The sequence below is a fragment of the Rhinoraja longicauda genome, chromosome 33 (assembly GCF_053455715.1).
Source record: "Rhinoraja longicauda isolate Sanriku21f chromosome 33, sRhiLon1.1, whole genome shotgun sequence".
NCBI lineage: Eukaryota > Metazoa > Chordata > Chondrichthyes > Rajiformes > Arhynchobatidae > Rhinoraja > Rhinoraja longicauda.
The window spans coordinates 21,538,202-21,552,617 of NC_135985.1; the positions used below are offsets into that span (position 1 = coordinate 21,538,202).

General features: G+C 48.1%; 1 protein-coding gene across 1 annotated transcript in view; it reads left to right on the forward strand.

The window, feature by feature from the left end:
- The first annotated feature begins 4,592 nt into the window (after positions 1–4,592).
- chd2 (chromodomain helicase DNA binding protein 2) overlaps positions 4,593–14,416 on the forward strand; it is a 108,849-nt gene continuing 99,025 nt past the window's right edge. The window contains exons 1-3 of the mRNA XM_078427186.1: positions 4,593–4,668; positions 4,915–5,141; positions 11,542–11,628. Coding sequence (XP_078283312.1) covers positions 4,593–4,668; positions 4,915–5,141; positions 11,542–11,628 — 390 coding nt within the window. The remainder of the gene's footprint in view (positions 4,669–4,914; positions 5,142–11,541; positions 11,629–14,416) is intronic.

Here is a 14,416-nt window from a genome sequence, read left to right on the forward strand (position 1 = left end):
CCTGCCATCCCAGGAATCAATCTGGTGAACCTTCTCTGTACTCCCTCTATGGCAAGCATGTCTTTCCTCAGATTAGGAGACCAAAACTGTACGCAATACTCCAGGTGTGGTCTCACCAATGCCCTGTACAACTGCAGCAGAACCTCCCTGCTCCTATACTCAAATCCCCTCGCTATGAATGCCAACATACCATTCGCTTTCTTCACTGCCTGCTGCACCTGCATGCCTACTTTCAATGACTGGTGCACCATGACACCCAGGTCTCGTTGCATCTCCCCTTCTCCTAATCGGCCACCATTCAGATAATAGTCTGCTTTCCTGTTCTTGCCACCAAAGTGGATAACCTCACATTTATCCACATTATACTGCATCTGCCATGCATTTGCCCACTCACCTAACCTATCCAAGTCACGTTGCAGCCTCCTAGCATCCTCCTCACAGCTAACACTGCCCCCCAGCTTCGTGTCATCCGCAAACTTGGAGATGTTGCATTCAATTCCCTCGTCCAAATCATTAATATATATTGTAAATAGCTGGGGTCCCAGCACTGAGCCTTGCGGTACCCCACTAGTCACTGCCTGCCATTCTGAAAAGGACCCGTTTATTCCTACTCTTTGCTTCCTGTCTGCCAGCCAGTTCTCTATCCACATCATTACTGAACCCACAATACCGTATGCTTTAAGTTTGCATACTAATCTCTTATATGGGACCTTGTCGAAAACCTTCTGGAAGTCCAGATATAACACATCCACTGGTTCTCCCTTATCCACTCTACTAGTTACATCCTCGAAAAATTCTATAAGATTCGTCAGACATGATTTACCTTTCATAAATGTGCTGCTATCCCATCTTTAATAACTGACTCTAGCATTTTCCCCACTACCGACTCTAGCATTTTCCCCAATACCTTCAATTTGTACCAGCATCTGCAGTTATTTTCTTACAATATCTCCAATGACTCTTCGAATGTTTGCAAAGGCACCGTAGAAAGCAACCTATCCAGATGCGTCACAGCTTGGTATGGCTCTGCCCAAGGCTGCAAGAAATTACAGTGAGCTGTGAACACTGCCCAGTCCGTTGCGTACCAGCCTGACTCCTCCCCATCGACACCAGCTCCCCATCTATACTTCACGCTGCCTCGGGAAAGCAGCCAACATGGTCACGGACTGCTCACATCCCAGTCATTCTCTCCTGTCCTGGACAGAGTGGATGTGGAGAGGACGTTTCCACTTGTGAGAGAGTCTAGGACCAAAGGTCATAGCCTCAGAATTACAGGAGGTTCCTTTAGGAAGGAGATGAGGAGGAACTTCTTTAGTCAGAGGGTGGTGAATGTGTGGAATGCATTGCCCCGGGTGGCTGTGGAGGCCAAGTCAATGGATAACTTTAAGGCAGAGATAGATAGATTCTTGATTAGTACGGGTGTCAGGGGTAATGGGGAGAAGGCAGGAGAATAGGGTTAGGTGGGAGAGATAGATCAGCCACGATTGAATGGCGGAGTAGACTTGATGGGCCGAATGTTGGGGGAGTCCATAACCAGGGGTAACAGTTTAAGAATATGGGGTGGCCCATTTAGGACGGAGACGAGGAAAATCTTTTTCACCCAGAGAGTTGTGAGTCTGCGGAATTCTCTGCCACAGAAGGCAGTGGAGGCCAATTCACTGGATGTTTTCAAGAGGGAGTTAGATTTAGCTCTTGGGGCTAAAGGAATCAAGGGATATGGGGAACAAGCAGGAACGGGGGTACCGATTTTGGATGATCAGCCATGATCATATTGAATGGCGGTGCTGGCTCGAAGGGCCGAATGGCCTACTCCTGCACCTATTGTCTACGTTTCTATGAATGGCCTAATTCTGCTCCTATCACATGAACTGTCGTGACGAGCAGAAGATAGAAAAGCTTGAAAGCACACGCCGCACTGTTCAAGAACCGCTTCTTCCCCGCTGTTACTGGACTCATGAACGGACCTCTCCGGATGCTCCGGATGGAATCCCGATCTTTCGATCTACCTTTCTGCTGCCCTTGCACCTTTTTATATCTGTAGCTGCCAAATATATTCTGCCTTCTTTCTACCTTCCATTATGTCATACCTGACCTGTCGGGATAGCACGCAAAGCAAAGGTTTCTTATCTCGGTAATCTTAAACCATTATCAATGCTTCCTTCACGGTAATCTTAAACCATTATCAATGCTTCCTTCACGGTAATCTTAAACTATTATCAATGCAGGAAGGAAGCAAATATACAGCAGCCAAGTTTGCAGACTGCAAAAAAAACTGGAGGCTCCGCAAGTTACAGATTATGGAGATGTGATGCAACCATGTGGATTTCCGCGTTTTTAAAATCCATTTTCCGCGCTTTCTGCATGATTTCCGCTTTTTTCACGTTGCGAAAATCACGTTTACCAACGGAGAAATCGGATCGAAATAAAGAAAGGAGAAAAAAAAATAAAATAAACGATGTAAAGCAGCGTTTCTCGACCGGGGTCCACTAGGGTTCCGCGAGAAATAGCCGCTAATCATTGAAATCCGGACAAAATTACGAGAGCCCACTTGAAATTCCCCCCTCCCGCCCTGGAAGTCTCCCCGAAAATGTGGCACCGAGGCTGGGCAAGGCAGCCAATCTCGACCTCATCGGGACTTCCAAGGCCGATCGGGGTGGGTTGAATTTGCAACCTGCGGCCGGGGCTCTGGAACTGCAGCCCAGCTGGAGCCACCACATCTATCCCCATCGCCGAGCGACTTCCTTGGCCGGCTGGATAAACAAGCAAAGCTCTGTAACCTAGAGTGCCAGAAAATCAGTGGTGGAACTGTAATGAGTAAAATATTAAATTTAAGTGCAGGATTATATAGATAAATTAATTTAAATAATAAGAATGTTATTAGTATGCAGTGGCATATTCACATTATTCAGGTACTCAGGTGATGTGGGCATCGTTGTGGATGAAAAGCCAGCACAAAGGTGCAGCAGGCAACATTGAAGGCTCATGGAATGTTAACTCTTATTTGAGCTTGAGTATAGTTTATTGTCACGTGTACTGAGGTACAGTGAAAAGCTTTTGTTGCGTGCTAACCAGTCAACGGAAAGACAATACATGATTACAATCGAGCCATTTACAGAGTACAGATACATGATAAAGGTGGGGGGGGGGGGGGGGCGGATAGATCAAAGGAGAACCTGCCACGGGATAATTTGGAACTTTGTTAGCGCCCTTTATGTGGTGGCCATTTGCATACCGTGGGTATTCAAGCAACGAATTTCACTGTGACTAGCCACATGTGATAATAAAGTATTCATTTATTGTAGGTAGCACACTGTCCACATGGTGCATCCAGTTCTTGAATAATTTGGATTTTCTGAGAATTTGTTCCCGAAGAGAAACAAGTGCCGTTCCTTCATCTTATTCTTGCACGACTTACAATTGTGTTAACCAGTCGTCGAGACGTTTTCTCTGGGACGGGGAGAGTGCAGGAATGTGGTGTAGAGACAGACAATCAGCAATGATTGTCTGAGTGGCGGAGGAAGTTCTAAGCACTGTATGGACAATCCCTGCTTCTAGTTTGATATACACCGACCGATCATCCAAAACATTATGACCTGATGAGCCAAAACATTATGACCACCTGCCTAATATGCCGTTGGTCCTCCGTGTGCAGCCCCATACGCAGCAGGGTGCGATGCACTGTGTATTGTGACACATTTCTCCCGTGACCACCATTAAAATTTTCTGTGACTTGTGCCACAGTCGACCTTCTGTCGGTTCTGACCAGATGGGATAGCCTTCTTTGCCCTCGCGCATCAATGAGCCTTGGGCGCCCAACACCCTGTCTGTCGCCGGTTTGTGGTTTGTCCCTCGTCGGACCACTGTCGGTCGGTACTCACCACTGCTGACCGGGAGCACCCCACAAGCCTTGCCGTTTCAGAGATGCTCTGACCCAGTCGTCTGGCCATAACAATTTGGCCCTTGTCAAAGGCGCTCGGGTCTTTACTCCGGCCCATTCCTCCTGCATCCAACACATCAACTTCAAGAACTGACTGTTCACTTGGTGCCTAATATATCCCGCCCCTTGACAGGTGCCATTGTAACAAGATAATCAATGTTAGTCACTTCGCCTGTCAGTGGTCATAATGTTTTGGCTGGTCGGTGTAGATCCAAGCCTGAAGAATGGGCTCGAGCTGAAGCATCACTGATTCCTTTCCTCCAGAGATGCTGCCTGGCGCTCTGAGTTACTCCAGCTCTTCTGTTATTTCTATCACCATACGATACGATAGAACTTTATTTATCCCAGGAGGGAAATTGATCTGCCAACAGTCATAAAAACACAAAATACATGAAACATGAAATTAAAGTGCCGAGCGGAAAGGGATTGGGGACGTGCAAAGATTGTGGGGGGGGAGGGGGGGGTCAGTCTCAGTCGACCCCACGACAGAAGGGGGAGGAGTTGTACAGTTTGATAGCCACAGGGAAGAAGGATCTCCTGAGACGTTCTGTGCTGCATCTCGGTGGGACCAGTCTGTTGCTGAAGGTGCTCCTCAGGTTGGCCAGTGTGTCATGGAGGGGTCCATTGTCCATGACTCCCCTTGGATACACTAACTATGAGATCAAGTGATCAGGCCCTGTGGGCGAGGAGTGGATTTGTTGGATATCTGCAGCCGTGTGTTGCGCACGACGGTGAGCTTCTGATCTTTGGTATCAAAAAATGCTGGGAGTGGCTCAGCGGGTCAGGCAGCATCTCAGGAGAGAAGGAATGGGTGACGTTTCGGGACCCGAAACGTCACCCATTCCTTCTCTCCTGAGATGCTGCCTGACCCGCTGAGTTACTCCAGCATTTTGTGTCCACCTTCGGTTTGTACCAGCATCTGCAGTTATTTTTTTTCCCCAACACAGCTTCTGATCTTTCTTCTCCTTGCTTTCCAGCAAACCTGGCCTCTGAAGAATCCAACCACTCCGCCTCAGGGTCGGAGTCGGGCAGCCAGTCTGACAGTGAGCCAGGGAGCGAGTCCAACAACAGCGGCAGCTCGGACTCCTCCGACTCTCAGTCGCAATCGGAGTGCGAGTCGGTCGGCTCCAAGCTGCAGCAGGCTGCCAGCGAGAACAAGGACAAGCCGCTGAGTAAGAAGGAAAGAATAGCTGATGTGAAAAAGGTACCTTCCAACGACACACGAGAGCTTACTCCCTCTGTCACAGTTCAGACCTCAGCCAAGCGTGGCCCTGTCAGAGGGGACAACATTAGAAATCTCTCCCTCCCTCTCACTCTCTCTCTCTCTCTCTCTCTCTCTCTCTCTCCCTCTCTCTCTCTCTCCCTCTCTCCTCTCCCTCTCTCCTCTCTCTCTCTCTCTCTCTCTCTCTCTCTCTCTCTCTCCCTCTCTCCTCTCCCTCTCCCTCTCTCTCTCTCTCTCTCTCTCTCTCTCTCTCTCTCTCTCTCCCCCTCTCTCTCTCTCTCCCTCTCTCCCTCTCTCTCTCTCTCTCTCTCTCTCTCTCTCTCTCTCTCTCTCTCTCTCTCTCTCTCTCTCTCTCTCTCTCTCTCTCTCTCTCTCTCTCTCTCTCTCTCTCTCTCTCTCTCTCTCTCTCTCTCTCTCTCATCTCCTCTCTCTCTCTATCTCCCTCCCTCGCTCTCTCTCCCTCCCTGTCTCTCTCTCTATATATATATATATATATATATATCCTCCCTCCCTCACTATATATATATAATATCTATAATATATATAATATATATTTATCTCTCTCCCTCCCTCTCCCTCTCTCTCGCTCTCTCTCTATCTCCCCCCCTCCCCTCTCTATATATATATAATATATATATCCCCTCTCTCCCTCCCTCTCTCTCTCTCTCTCCCCCTTCCTCTCTGTTTTGGATTGTTCAGTCGGGTTAGTTTCAAGAACATGGAATGATTAATTATTGCGTTTTGCCTTTCAATAAATAATTGCACTCCATCCTTTACAAACATGGGGGAAGGTCCCGAGGGAACTACTTTGGAATTTGCTTACGGAAAGTCTCAGTAATTAACAATCCGACATCAGGGAGTTCACAATCAACTAGGAGCCGAAGGTGTCACATTGCCGGCAGCCTGGGCATGGTGTGTGGAATGGAAGGCAGTTCATGCTTCAGGTCGCTGGTCTCTCACCATTACCTCCATTGGAAACGTAGACTTCGATTTGTGAAACCAAATAATTGCCCTGCGCATCCCTGTGACGTTTGTCTGTGGCCCAGGGTCCCTCTGCAACCAGATGTGTGGAAACTCTGAATGTAGGCCATTTTTGGAGGGTGGCAGGAATTGATCTCAATCTGTACGTTCTGTGTCTCCTGCCCCCTTGTGCTGTCGGGTCACGGTGCAGGAGTTATAATCCCCTCCCCACTGCACTCTGGGTCTTTCCCTTCCAAACATTCACTTGCTTCCCCAGCCGTTACTCTCCATCTGCCCATGGCCGGAGGTTCTTGAACTTGCACGCTGGAATTTGGTTAGATTCTGGTGCAAAAAACATGAAGCCACCATCAGTCTAAAAAATTAATTGACTCTTTTGTTTCCGTTGTTGGAAATACTGAATGCTGCTGGCTCAGACTCGTCCTGAAGGAAGAAAGTAATTAGATATGTTCCCCAGAGTTGCCTGATGGAATTGGTGCCAGTTCTGATTAGACAGGGCCTCCGTCCATTTTTTCTCATCAACTGTGACTGGGGTACAAAGTTTAGTTTAGACAGACAGCACCCATCCAGACCGCGCCGACCAGCGAGCCCAGCACACTAACACTATCCTACACACACCAAGGACAATTTACACAAACACCAAGCCAATTAACCTACAAGCCTGTACGTCTTTGGAGTGTGGGAGGAAACCGAAGATCTCGGAGAAAACCCACGCAGGTCACGGGGAGAACGTACAAACCTCCCTACAGACAGCACCCGTAGTCGGGATTGAACCCAGGTCTGTAAGGCAGCAACTCTACCGCTGCGCCACCGTGCTGCCCATGGTCACTGTGCAGGAGTTCAATCCCTTCTCCACTGCACACCGGGTCTTTTCCCTCCGAAATCCATTTGCGTCCCCAGTCTCTACTCCCCTTCTGAGCCTGGCCGGAAGTTCTTGAGGTGGGAGATTTGGCCGAGATCTGGATTGGTGATGCCTCCCAAGGTTTGCAACTTGCTGATCGTACCCTTAGCTTCTTGCATTGAAATTGCCCACTGTGTGACTAGGCACGTATTTCCAGCAGTCCATGCCTGTGGCAATGTGTTTTGGCCATGGAATCTTCACTCAACAGGGCGTAACGTATAGGAGATTGGAAAACAATGTGTGCCAAATAAAGGGACAGTTGGAATGGGCATTAGTGTAGTCCCTAGGTGCAACAAAGCCTTACACTGTTAGCAATAACTTGTGTAAGGAGGGAACTGCAGATGCTGGTTTAAACCAAAGATAGACACAAAACGTTGGAGTAACTCAGCGGGACAGGCAGCATCCAGGCAGCTGAACAGTAGCCAGGAAGTAGGGTACAATTTACATCAGGAGATTAATCCAGAGAGGCTACCTGTCCCGTTGAGTTTCTCCAGCAATAGCGTGTTCCTCGATGAAATTTGGACTTAACAGGATACGTTCCACTTGCCACATGGTTTTGTACTGATATGACTGAACTGATGACAAATCCTCAAATATATCTGCATTTCTCTGCCACCTTATCAGGTTGAAATGTATTCTAGAACTTCACACTAAAGTTACTAGTTTTTGTGATTCATTGTTACATAATCAGGCTGTTTGAACCGATAACATCCCACAAATGGTCCACCACTAATGACTGTTCTTGGAGCTGGGCTTTCTCTCTGGAAGGCTGGTTTAACGTAGTCAGCCTAATTTCTAGTGAGGCTGGAGGATGGTCGCTTGTGATGGGGTGGAGATCAGAAAGAGGATGCACATCCTATCGAAAAGACAGACAGGTGGGCAGCGGGGGTGAGGTGTGAGATCATTCAAGAGAGAGCTAAATAGAGCTCTTAAGGATAGTGGAGTCAGGGGGTATGGGGAGAAGGCAGGAATGGGGTACTGATTGAGAATGATCAGCCATGATCACATTGAATGGTGGTGCTGGCTCGAAGGACCGAATGGCCTACTCCTGCACCTATTGTCTATTGTGTCTCTACTGGGAAGGAATGAAATTCAGTCCTTAGCAAGGGATGACATAGGATCAGAAGATAGAGCATCCTTGTGGGTAGAGTTAAGAAACTACAATACCCTGATAGGAATTATATACAGGCTTCCGAACAGTAGCTAGAAAGTAGGGTACAACTCACATCAGGAGATACAATCAGCATGTCAGAAAGGTAATGTTGTAGTAGTCTTGGTGGATTTCAATGTGCAGCTGGACTGGGAAAATCGGTTGGTACTGGACCACAGGAGAAGGAATTTGTAGAGTGCCCACAAGATGGCTTCTTGTGGTCAAGCCTACGAGGGAAAAGGCGAGTCTGGATTTGGTATTGTGTAATGAACCGGATTTCATGAGGGAGATTAAGGTAAAGGAACCCCTAGCTTTGATAAAATTCAGCCTGCAGTTTGAGGGAGAAGATGAAACCAGGTGTGCTGGTAACACTGTTGAGTAAAGGTAACGACAGAGGCATAAGGGTGGAGCTGGCTGTAGTTGATTGGAAGGGACCCAGGGGGAATGACAGTGGAGCAGCAACGGCAGGGGTTTCTGGGAGTACTTTTGGAAGATGCAGGATCTTTTAGGTTGATATTGATAGGTTCTTGATTAGTATGGGTATCAAAGGTTCCAGGGAGAAGGCAGGAGAATGGGGCTGAGAGGGAACGATAGATCAGCCATGATTGAATGGTGGAGTAGACTTGATGGGGCGAATGGCCTCATTCTGCTCCTATCTCTTATGAACTTATGAGGTTGCAGAGGGGCAATGGACAGTCCAAAACACAAGTCTACTCTTCCGTAAAATAACATATTTTACAGCAAAATAAACACCTTGGTGAATATTTACTCTGTTCTTGTGGCTTTTCAATAGGGTTCACCCGGCATCTGTGTAACTTATTCAAGCCGATCTCTCACCAGAGAGTAGACCACAGTTCCTTCAATGAGATCGTGGCTATTCTGACTGTGGCCTGGTCTCAACCTCTCTGCTTGTTCCCCCGTCGCCCTGGGCTCGGTCCTCAGACCAAAGATGTGTCTGTATCGGCCTCAAATATGTTCCAAGTTTTTGTCAGCACTGTTCTCTTGGATAGAACATTTCAATGATTCATGACTCTGTGAGGTTGTGATTCAAAATGGATGCCATGTTGCTCTGAACCTGTGTCCCCCAAATTCTTTTGGCTACCCATGTTCTCCAGAGATGCTGCCTGACCTCCAGAACTTTGTGTGTGTCCCCCCCCCCCATCCAGTTCTAGACTACTCCACGAAGGCAAGCATCCTCTTGCTTGTCCCTCATCAAGGCCCTGGTGCCAACCTATTGCGGGCTCCACCTGTCATTGGTGTCGGCTCTGGTTTGTTCTGAACCTTTTCATATCTCCAGCCTCCCTCTCCCCTGACCCTCAGTCCGAGGAAGGATCTCAACCAGAAACGTCGCCTATTCCTTTTCTCCAGAGATGCTGCCTGTCCCGCTGAGTTGCTCCAGCATTTTGTGTCTTATCTTCGGTGTAAACCAGCATCTGCAGTTCCTTCCTACCGCGCAAAAACCGTACCTGTTCCAATCAATCACCTCTTGACTCTTCTGAGCTCCAATGAACATAGGCTTTGGCGGGTCAGCCTTTCCTCACAAGGTAACTGCTTCACCCAGGGAAGCTTTTCTGAACTGCCTCCTGTGCCAGTATCCCTCCTAAATAAGGAGACCCTAACAATGACCTCTTTGTATGACTGCAACACTCCGACTTTGAAATGAAGGTCACTTTTCTACTTAAAAAAGGACACAAATTGCTGGAGTAACTGAGTGGACCAAGCCACATCTCTGGAGAACATGGATAGGTGACGTTTCAGGTCAGCACTCTTCAGACTGAAGAAGGGTCCCACCCAAAACGTCACCTTTCCATTTTCCCCAGAGATGCTGCCTGAGCCGCTGAGTTACTCCAGCACTTTGTCTTTTTTGTTGTTGTAAAGGAGCATTTGCAGTTCCTTGTGTCGCCAGTTTTCTATTTACCTTCCTAATTTCTTGCTGCACCAAGAAATGCTGAAGAACTATCTCAGAGCTTCCTCGGCATTGTTGTGTAGTCTGGCAACACCCTCGTCAATCTTCTCTGCACTCTTTCCAGCTTAATGGCGTCTTGCTTACAGCAGGGTGACCAAACCTGCACACACTACTCCAAATGTGGCCTCACCAACATCTTGCACAACTGTAACATAATATCACAACTTTTCTACTCCATTGCCCTACTGATGAAGACTTTCTTCACCCTATCTATCTGCGATACCACTTTTCAGGGAACTATATACTTATAAGTTCATAAGTGATAGGGGCAGAATTAGGCCATTCGGCCCATCAAGCCTATTTCACCATTCAAACATGGCTGATCTATCTTTCCCTCCTAACCCCATTCTCCTGCCATCTCCCCATAATCCCTGACATCCGTACTCTAGATCCCTCTGCTCCACAACACACTCTGTTTTGTTCACTGTGCCCTGCTTTACTTAACAAAATGTAACACCTCACACTTAACTGAATTAAACTCCACAAGCCCACTCACCCGGCTAATTAACATCCTGATTTAATTCTTGGTAACTATCTACAGTGCCACCTATTTCAGTGTCCTCTGCAATTTACCGTTCGTGCCTTGTACATTCCTATCCAGATCGTTGATAATAGATGACAGACAACTTGGTCCAGGCTGGTAAGAGATTGGGGAGTTATTTCCACCTGGATCTCGAAGGGGATTCAACAGTGTTGCTTGAGTAAACGCAGGGTTTAAGCAGAGAGTAGTCCTGAGAATCGATCAGTAACCCAGTTGACGTTACCTTTGTTCTCGTGCAGCTGGATGGTCACTTGGAATTCACAGGAATAGTGGTGGGGAAGAGAAGTGTTTCTGCAGTTTACACAGAAGCTCCATCACCCTCTTCTCTCCAGTCTGGCGCCACTGTCAGACGACGTGTAGAACAGCACTCGTTTCTGCCACGTTGAATTCCACCTGCAGTTCCCGACTCTGAACAAGCAATGTGTCGGGAAAGGTTCTTGTGAGGTTTATCTCAGGCCCACGACGGTGACAAGTTTCTGGAACTAGAACACTGTGTTCAGGTTTATTGTTTTCCCTGGGCCACTTTGGTGCTGTCTCAGTAAATGCAACTTTAGACCAATGCCTCATTCCATGGATTTAAAGTTATTCGGATCCCTGAAGCAGATGGTTTTGTACAACAGTTGTCACCCCATCTGTATTCACGGTAGAACTGTTTTACTTCAAAGGCAGAAATAGTTCTAAATAGGACTTCATCAGCCGTCATTTAAAATCCGAATTTAAACTGTTTTTTTTGGTTGACTATAATATTAAAACTAAGACCTGTTTTTGGCATTTTGTTAATAAAAGTCTAGTATAATTAAAGTGGTGGGAGGGTACAGGCCTTATGATGGTCTGTTTATATTGCAGATGTGGGAAGAATACCCAGATGTGTATGGGGTTAGGAGGTCAAACCGCAGCAGACAGGAACCGACTCGACTTAACGCTGGAGCAGAGGTGAGTAGTGGAGAACATAAGTATTTAAGATCGGGGGCTCACCAGGTTAAACGGATAGTGAAGCCTGCTCCCACAGTAACTCTGCTCCCAAGCAAGGTCTTCCAATCATTCCCGAAATGATCCCGAGCACTTTCCTTGAAATGTGTAGGAAGGAACTGCAGATGCTGGTTCACACCAAAGATAGACACAAAGTGCTGGAGTAACTCAGCGGGTCAGGCAGCATCTCCGGAGAGAAGGAATGGGTGACACTTCGGGTCGAGACTCCGAGGAAGGGTCTCGACACAACACGTCAGCCATTCCTGGAGTTACTCCAGCATTTTGTCTCTCACTTTTTCCTGAAATTATGCCTTTGGAACATCAGGTGTATGGCCAACGGAGGAGAGTGCTGTCATAACAGTTTTGTGCTAAGTTAGCAACATCGCCCCATAAACCTGCATCCCAAACCAAGTCATTGACTGTGTAGGGAGGTAATGCAGATGGTAGTTTAAACCGAAGACAGACGCAAAAGGCTGGAGTAACTCAGTGGGACAGGCAGCATAGCGTCTCTTGAGAAAAGGAATAGGTAACGTTTCGGGTCAAGTCTGAATAGACAATAGACAATAGGTGCAGGAGGAGGCCATTCGGCCCTTCGGCCCTTCGAGCCAGCACCGCCATTCAATGTGATCATGGCTGATCATTCTCAATCAGTACCCCGTTCCTGCCTTCTCCCCATACCCCCTGACTCCGCTATCCTTAAGAGCTCTATCCAGCTCTCTCTTGAATGCATTCAGAGAATTGGCCTCCACTGCCTTCTGAGGCAGAGAATTCCACAGATTCACAACTCTCTGACTGAAAAGGTTTTTCCTCATCTCAGTTCTAAATGGCCTACCTCTTATTCTTAAACTGTGGCCCCTGGTTCTGGACTCCCCCAACATTGGGAACATGTTTCCTGCCTCTAACGTGTCCAACCCCTTAATAATCTTATGAAGAAGGGTCTCGGCCCGAAACAAAACCTATTCCTTTTCTCCAGAGATGCTGCCTGACCTGCTGAGTTATTGCAGCCTTTTGTGTCTGTCTCCAATCCATTGACTATTACCTGGTCTTCTCATTGCTGCCCAGATATTAAAGTTCATCCTTGCCCCCATCTCCCTTCCAAACCTATTGCATGTTTCTTTGCTTTCTCGGTAGACAGTAGGTCCTTATTCGTTAGGAACCAACAGTCCATTGTTGTACCAGGCGGTGCAGCTGGTAGAACTGCTGCCTCACAGTGCCAGAGACCCAGGTTCCACCCTGAACTCGGGTGCTGTCTGTGTGGAGTTGGCTCGTTCCCCCTGTGACTGCGTGGGTTTCCCCTGGGTGCTCCGATTTCCTCCCCTATCCTAAAGACGTGTGAGTTTGTAGGTTAATTGGCGTCTGCAAATAGTGTGTAGGGGGTGGATTGGAAAGTAGAGTGACATAAAACTAGCGTGAGTGGGTGATCGATGATCGGCGTGGACTCAGTGGGCCGAAGGGCCTGTTTCAATGATGTTTCTAAATAAAATCAAATGGGCACGTTTTGCACTTGACTGTGTGTGCTCTCTTTGCATGGACCTGATGGGCCGAAGGGCCTGTTTCCATGATGTATGTGTGAACCAAACCAGGTGGGCATGTTCTGCACCAGACTGTGTGTGTGTGCTCTACCTGTGTCTGGCCTCAACAGGGCCTTCAGCAGCCTGGGGCCTGGCTGGTACGGTTCTCCGTGGTGCCAGCCGAGGGTGAGTCCACTCGTGTGTCGCTGCCACACCCCCCCCAGCATTCAACCCCCATCTCAGCTGCTCACTCTGTGGAGTTTGCACGTTCTCCCCCTGTCTCTTGGGTGTACTCCCATCCCCACGTGCCAAGGAGGCCTCTGTTGAGAGGGTGGGTGGGAAAATCTAGGGGGAGGTTCATGGAAATGCGGAAGAATAAAATGAATGTGGGGGGAAAAAAAAGGATGCTTGATATCCATGTGGACTCAGTGGGCCGAAGAGCCTGTTTCTGTAAGGTGTGGCCCACAAAATCTGCCGATCATGATGCCAAGACCAACACTTATCCACTTGCACATCATCCATATTCCTCCATTCCCCACATACCCATGACGTGCCCACCCAAAGGCCCAGAGTAGTGACTTTAAAACAAATAATATGGAATTATTGTTAATGGACCGTTAAAGGTCAGTTTAGTCTCAGTGGACACCATGCTGGACAACTTTATGTTTAGTTTAGTTTAGAGATACAGCGCGGAAACAGGCCCGTCGGCCCACCGGGTCCGCGCCGACCAGCGATCCCCACACATAAACACTATCCGACACCCACTAGGGACAATTTTTACATCTATACCAAGCCATTTAACCTACAAACCTGCACGTCTTTGGAGTGTGGGGGGGAACCGAAGATCTCAGAGAAAACCCACGCAGGTCACGGGGAGAACGTACAAACTCCGTACAGACGGCGCCCGTAGTCGGGATGGAACCCGGGTCTCCGGCGCTGCATTCGCTGTAAGGCGGCAACTCTACCGCTGCGCCACCGTGCCGCAGAATGCTTCTGTTACTGGGTCTGACTTAGACCAGTTTAGTCTCAGTGGGCCAAGGGCCTCTTCCCGTGTTGTCCAACTTTGTGACTCTTTCTGCCACTGGGCCGACCTCAACCAGCTCACCAGTGGACATCTGATTTACAGGCCCCAGCCGTGTACGGTGCAATTGATACCGCAGTGCAGTGCGTTAAATGATTACAAGACCAGTCTCTCCATTAGTAAAGAAAGCTTGCCCTGTTTTTGAACGAGACTTGTGTTC